Genomic DNA, 7,531 nt, shown 5'->3' with positions numbered 1-7,531 from the left:
AAGTATCGAAAAGTATCGAAATACATATTGGTATCGGTATCGAAACAGAAATTTGGCATCGTGACAACCCTAGCACACACACACACACATACACAAGGCCTGAAAGATGTGCCATCCCCCTGCTCATTAGTCCACTGTGACCCTGAGCCAAGCCGCCTCATTAAGAAGAATCCTTGAATCGCCTCTGATACCTCTCTGAGCTGAGCTCACTCTTCCACTCTCTGCTGCTGCCATTTTACTTTCTTCACGGGGAGAAGCTGACCGACACCTCTCCGCCATTACCATCCGTAAAAAGGTGCAACATCTACATCAAAGTAAACACGGCGTCCTGAGTACGACTGCAGTGAGTGAGGATCCATTTCTTGCTAGTTCAGCATATAAATACACATGCATTTATTGAGGACTTAGTGGTATTCACCAGAGACATGACTAACAGTACATAAGTATATTCTTTCAGTTTGTGGGTAGTTGTGAAGTTGTCATCTCTGGATAGACAGTCTCACCCTGAGCCCTTCTCTCTGTCATGAGAAGTGAGTCATGTCTGTGAAGCACTATTATTATCGTCTGCCCGGGGCAGGAATTAGAGATAAGCTGCAGTGGAGGCTGATTTAAGGGGAGCTCAAAGGAAAGTTGGGAAAAAAAAAAAAAATATATATATCCTAACTTAACATTTTTGGGCAAAAGGGAAACTGAAACTGTCCCTCAGAAAGAGCAGTATCCTGCCCCTTGAGATACTTATAAATGTAAAATTCTCTTTTCATTCACTGTTATGGCTCTACATGTGCTGAAACAACAATTATTGTAAGCATTTATAACATTTAAAATCAACCTGATGACTGGAATACTGGAATACTCATTTTAAGAAGCAGATTTGTATGCAATCATATTTTTTATCCTAAATTTGATCATATTGCTTGATTATATATATTGCTTGAGTGAAGGGTAACAATCTTGTACTCAACTGCAACATTTCCACATTCACTTCTCAGAACAAAAAAAAATAAAAACTCATTGTTTTCATTTCTCTAATGGCTGAAACTTCTGTCTGCACCTAAATCAGTGAGTGTACTTTGCTTTTGGCCACAGAATAGTGTTACCACTGCTACACAGTCAGGACCTGAAAATACACCAGCTAGACAGGCTGTCTTCCTACTCTGAAGCTCCATACTTCCTGCGTACTGCACGACAGTTAGTATAGACTTGTTTGTTAAAAAGGGATGCGCCTCAGTAGGCCGTCATTGATCGCAGCCACAATTACAACTTCTTTAAAACGTTCCAATAAGCTCAATGGTGTAATTTCCACAGGTAATGGTGTGTAACTATCCCTTTGTCCTCTTTGTTTTTACAGATTCAGTTTCATTTAGTCACTAAAATCTTTGTAAACAGTTTTCTTACTGTCCAACTGCCACAGTTTCAGATGAGAAAAGCATACAAAGCTTTGAGGGCTTTCTGTGCCCTGGGTTTCTCCTCTCAGGGTACAGAGATTTGTGCCCTACTGTCTGATTGGTGGAGGCTGTACCTGCAGTCTGACAGAACTTCAACTACCCTAAACTAAAGGACATTGCTTAGTAAAGATGCAAATGCAATATTCATTCATCATCAAGTAGGAGAGGTCTATCAATGAAAGCTTTAAGTGGCTTCCCGGAATCAAACCTAAGCTCCTTGAACAGGCGATTTACAAGTTCTACTTCACAAAATCTAATTATTATAAGTATCTGTTTAAGTGCTGATGTGTCAGAATGATTCATCATTAGGTATAGATGTCCAGCACTGATGATCCTCACTGCCTGAGATGTTGCATCATAGATTTATGCAACATGGGTTTTTGTTCCTGGTTCCAACACTGATAAAGACGTGCCATCTAGTCAGTCAGTTACACAGAGTGCTCTCGAGTATGGTGCAACATGGTGAAATCAGTGTTTTCTTGCAACACTGAGAGCAGTGAGAGAAGCCTTTTCTATTGGCCTGTCAAGTTTTCTTTTTAGTCTTGTGCAGGAATATGGTTTTATGTATCAGTGCAGCCAGTTAAAGGACAAGGGAAAGCTCTTTATGTCTGGATACAGCTAAGCATGATGTGTTTCTCACTGTCCGTCCTCAGTCCTCACTCAAAACTTACCATGAGCTGTACATCACCTAAGGAGTAATCTGGTTTATTATGCACTTTGTGGACTAAACAACATTGCTGGCAGAGGCAAAACTTACTCATTCTGCAGGAAAAAAGGGAACAGGCTTTTTAGTTCCCCTGAGAACTCATGGTGGAAAAAAAAAAAAAAAACATTGGCCGAAAGCCGCAAAGCCATTAAAAGATTTTGATGCACCCCTTTCATGCTTCACTAGTTACTCATCTTCTCTTTGCCAGAACAACTCGGTATCTTCTCATACACAACTGAGACAAACACAACCATTATGTCATCTACATTATGTCCTCCTGTGTCAAAACTGTTGCTGTCGGGCGGCGACTTCCTGGAGTGACAAGACTCCGTGGCAACTGGCCAACAAATAGTCACGTATGTAACCAACCATGGTCAAAATCTGTGTCATATGATTCCTCTGGACACTTTGTGAAATATTTATGCTGACTGGGAAAGCATCGGCCCATGCACACCGCTAGCTCTCTGACATACATCAATGTGACGCTTAAATCATCGGTCACCTTTGTTTTGTTTCTTTATTGCTGTTGCGTTAGTGGTTGGTAACCAGATGCTCAACTTTCACCAAATGGGAATTCAGTGCTGCTCATTTGACAGATTTTATCAAATCAGATCACATTAATAATCAATAGCTGTTGAATTTAGGATTGAGGTAGATCATGAAAACAAGTCCAGGGAGAAACATGCCCAGCTGGGTTATAGTGTGTATTGTAATATGACAGAGGGGATCCAGACCAGCTTCAATATCATTCCCGTAATATATAGTAATACCTGATGAGACCCTATAAAAATAAATACAGGTACACACCTGAAAAAAATCAAACTCTCATAGGTGTAACACTGTAACTTTAATAACTAATTTGAACTAATTTGTTTAAATTAAAATTCACCCAGACTCATTATTTTGGACAAGAGAATTTTCAAATCATCATATCATCACAGTATTAAAGATGCAATGACTAATTGATCAACATAACCGCAACCATTTTGGTAACTGATTAATAAAATTGAGTCATTATTTTTTAATACAACATGTCAAAATTCTCTGGGTTCAGCTTCTCAAATGTGAATATTTTCTGATTCCCTCACACTTCTATGATACTAAACTCAATTGGGTTTTGGACTATTTATCAGGGAAAAACAAGATATTTATATCTTGGACTTTGGCAAACTGGGGCAGACATTTTTTACAATCAAGTAAATAACCGGTAGATGAATCGATAATAAAAGCCATCTGTCGAGTGACAATAACAATGTAAAGTTGAAGAAATGAATAAACCTGTTATACTTAAAAGGCTTTACTAACCCCTACCTTAACCTTTCAACTACACACGTTGTGTGTATGCATCTATTTCTTCAAAAGAAAATGGACAACAAAACATGTTACACAATGTCTCAGAGATTAGTGATATCCTCTATAATCATAATAGGAAAAGCATAAGTACATAATCACATTAAGAGTGATCAATGACACTGAGACAGTGGGCCAGCGCGCACAAGTGCCAGGAGCCCCAAAACTAAAGCAGCTAAATTGAATTCAGCCTTCATTCATTTCATAATTCACACCTCTGATTTTCCAACTGTGACATGTTCAAATGTTTTGAGAAACACTCGTCGCTCCAAGCCTCTGTATCTCTAGTTCCACTTTTCTTTTTTCTATATAGTCTTTTTTTAAATGATGTTTTGCTGGCGCTGAATGAGCTGCCGTCACTTCTGCTCTGCTGGCTCACAGTGATGTCAGTCAACTGTCATCTTATTGTCCCTCTGTTAACAACAGCTCTACTGTGTTGACATTATACACACAACGTTTCATAGATACACCTCCCATCGAAAAAGGTGTGTGTCTGTGTGTGATGACGAGCAGAAAAGGGGGCCAGGATCAGCCATCGAAATGTTACTGCGTTTTGTTGCGTATTAAATACGCACATAAAGACAAGTTTGTATTTAATGAGAGGACATGTGGAATAAAAGCCTCAGTTACATTGGGAGCTGTCAGATTGCAGACACTGCTTGATTTCCCCTCAGCTCTTTTGAAAATTTTCTCTAAAAAAGAAAAAAAAAAAACAGTTTCATTGAAGGTTGAATTTAAGGACATAGCACTGTGTTATTCATCAGAATCCTTTCAAGGCTGATAATTAAGAAGTGAGCCTTCCTGACTTCAGGATATCAAAACTTAACAACCAGCAGCTCTCCTGCACTTGGCTGGATCCTGTCCTCTATTAACAGCTCGTCACAGTGAGATGAAACCCATCCAACCCCACCCAGCCACCCACCTCCATCGCACACTGCACTCAATCCCACAACACAAACACACACATACACACACACAAACAGACACACACACACACACACACACACACACACACACACACACACACAGACATCCTCCTTGAGTTTTACATTGTATTCCTGGTCAGCTGAGCTCTGTCTGTGTGCACGTTTAAACGATAAGAAAGAGAACGACAAATCGAGAGCAAGATGACGGCAAACAAACACAGCTGAATTGGATAAGGGGGAAAGTGAGAAATTGGTAGTGAGTGGGAGGTTGTGTGTGCATGTGTGTGTGTGTGCATGTATGTGTGTGTGTGTGTGTGCGTGTGTTTGTTGTTTGTGTGAGTGTGAGTGTTTGTGTGTGTGTGTGTACACGCAGGAGTGAAAGGTAGAAGAAGAAAGAAGATAGCGTGTGTTTTTCGTGCTTCAGTCTATTCAATAAAATCTGGTTTTCCTGTGAGAAGAGACTGGTGTGTATTTCAGAGTGGTGCTGAAGTGTAACCCTGTTAATGTTTAGTCCTGGTCCACAGGTTTGATATACTGGATTAAGCTTTCTGGGCAGGAATCCAGCGCAGAGCTCTGAGATGTTGCTGTTGTGCAGCATGTTGACATGATGGTATATGACTTATCTCCAAGTATAAAGACACTTGCGTTGGCTAATTAATGACACGATAACAGGAAGTGTTTCACTATGATTACTAGACACAGTGCATAAGCACAGAAATGGCCTCTTTCTGTGCCACAGCTAATATGATTTGCACAGGCCCCTGTCTTCACTATATGAAGGATTAAATTTGTGTGGTTTGATGCCCCTGTTGCTGCCTAAGTGGTAGTTTGTGATATGATTTGACGCTTGGTAAATTCCAAACTTTATTTTTAGAAAGTACTTGCACATTTTTATTTTTTTTATTTTCACCACAGCATCATATTGAGCTGATTGGTTACTGATCAGACCAGGTTATAATCATTAATCAGGTGGGGGTTTTTTTTGAGAATTTTGCTCCAAAACTGTGGAAATATTTCTGCAGACACAAATATAATTCTAATGTTTAATATAAGATGAGGAGCAATCTCCTGCTGTAACTTACCTAATAACAGCAATTTCACTTCTCTGGCTGCCTTCTCTCCGTCTTCTCGGAGGTTTTTGTCAATCATCTTTGACCTCTCCGCGGCTGCCTTATCCTCGGCGCTCACTGTACAACCCATGGCTCCAAACGCAGGGGCGCACAAACCACTTGCGCAAAAAGAGGTTTCAGTGCTGGTGGATCTCAGCGTGCCAGCCGATGCCAGGAATAAAACGTTGGAGCAGCTCTTTGCTTCCAGCACTGGCAGTGTGGAAAACCAGAGACCAGAGTTTTTACCCGCACGTTAAAAGTCAATGTTTCTGCTAAAAAGAAGCTCACAGATGAAGCAGCTGCATCAGAATCATTTGTTGTTCTACACCGAGTCTGTTACCGGTGGTCCATGTCGAGGCGCTCGCAGCCCTCTGTCCTGCCTCCATGCACGCACACACACACACTCACACACACACACAGGCTGAAGATGCCTGTGCTCGCTCGCTGCTGCTCCGTTGCAGACTGCCTCACTTGTGTCGTCGGCCTGGTGAGCGGCGCGTCCCTCGGTCGCGCGACTGCTGCAGTCTTTTTTTTTTTTTCCGGCGCTTCAATTAGGCTCGCGCGGAAATCCTCCGATCTCCCCGAGACAATTGGAAGCAGTCGTCCGGTCGCATCGACGTCACTTGGACAACTTGTCGCGATAGTTCAATTAAAACAGGTGAGCCCTCCGCTGTCGCTTGTTTGGCTGCAATTAGAGAGGGAGCCAGCGAGGCGTGATTCGAGGAGTGTGCGGTGATGTGCAGACTGCAGTGGGCGCTGTGCCAGCTTCATTCCTTCATGCGCTTCTCATGGGTGCAGACTCAAGAGACGACAAACACAACATTATAAGGTGGACTTGAAAGGTTCTCAATGACTGGTCGAACTGTGCAGAAGCAGGTTGGTCTTTGTAGTGATGCAGGACCGGCTGTTAAAATGGTTAAAACGGGCCTTTTTGACACATGTTTATATATTTGGCACATAATTAGGCCGATTTAAGAGTTGGTGGACAGCGCCGCCTAAAGGACACAGGCCTACCTGTTTCCTCTGCGAGTTGACAGTTACTGGGCCCATATACTCTGTGAAGCCATAAAGAGATAACAATAATAGGCTAAACAATAAACTTCATTATATAGCACAATCTCTAAGATTTACAGCACATTACACAAAGCAAACATAAAAGCAGATAATTTCAAACAGTTAAAAGATGTAAATACACTTCAAGTAAAATGGGAAATATTCAAAAAAATGATGCCCATAATAAATATAGGCCTAAATGTGATCCTCTAAGATTGAGTAGAAGACATACTTTTATGCTATAAAAAATCATTGATTTCATCTAAGAGGAAATTCGATTTTTGCCTTTTAAAACTGTTTCCTCCATTATTCAGCCATAATTTAATTTATAGTCATTTTTAAACTTCAGTTGCATCTGGACTCTGCAGTCCTAAATTGAGGTTATATTTTTAGTATTTTTTCCTAAAGCACAGTGTGATGCTGATAAGAGAATGCTCCAGAACACTCTTCATTGCATAATAATGCTGTTAAATGCAAAATGTTTTATTGCAAATTCAGCTCTAATGTGCCATTTAACTGTTGACGATTGTTGAGATTTTCTTGCTTAAAGAGACCGCTGGACATATTCTGTAGGCTACATTTGTTTTTTGTGTTGTTAGATATTAGCAGTGAAATCCAGATCAGAGCGACAGAAATATACTAATAGAACCTATGTCTTGTCTTCAGTTTGACTGTAAACAAATCCAAATCAATTGGTTTTGCTGGGTTAAAGTAAAAATCTGTGGTGTGTTCACAAAACAAGGTCAGCAGTCAGGGATCACGATGACCTCAAGTTCAGGTTTAGTGTGTTTTGGTAAACAAAGCTTATAAGGACATTGACCAGGTATAGACCAACTCTTTCAAACCATGTACAAATGCACGTGTGTCCGTGTGCGTGCGAGTGTGTCTTTATATATATCCCTACAATGGTCAACTGTGTAAATGTCTGTTAAATTTCATCAA

At 40.7% G+C, this 7,531-nt stretch overlaps 1 protein-coding gene across 1 annotated transcript in view; it reads right to left on the bottom strand.

Moving 5' to 3' along the window:
• The window catches only part of gnai2b (guanine nucleotide binding protein (G protein), alpha inhibiting activity polypeptide 2b), a 47,557-nt gene extending 41,166 nt beyond the window's left edge, over positions 1–6,391 (bottom strand). Inside the window, exon 1 of the mRNA XM_023410205.2 lies at positions 5,510–6,391. Within this exon, the coding sequence (XP_023265973.1) occupies positions 5,510–5,627 (118 nt within the window). The 5' untranslated portion in view covers positions 5,628–6,391. The remainder of the gene's footprint in view (positions 1–5,509) is intronic.
• Between the last annotated feature and the right edge of the window lie 1,140 nt (positions 6,392–7,531).

The sequence above is a fragment of the Seriola lalandi genome, unplaced genomic scaffold (assembly GCF_002814215.2).
Source record: "Seriola lalandi dorsalis isolate HSWRI2012SDOR001 ecotype SW California unplaced genomic scaffold, Sedor1 jcf7180002054416, whole genome shotgun sequence".
In the NCBI taxonomy this organism is placed as follows: domain Eukaryota; kingdom Metazoa; phylum Chordata; class Actinopteri; order Carangiformes; family Carangidae; genus Seriola; species Seriola lalandi.
Note: the sequence above shows the minus strand (reverse complement) of the source record. Positions and strands in the feature narration are given on the sequence as shown.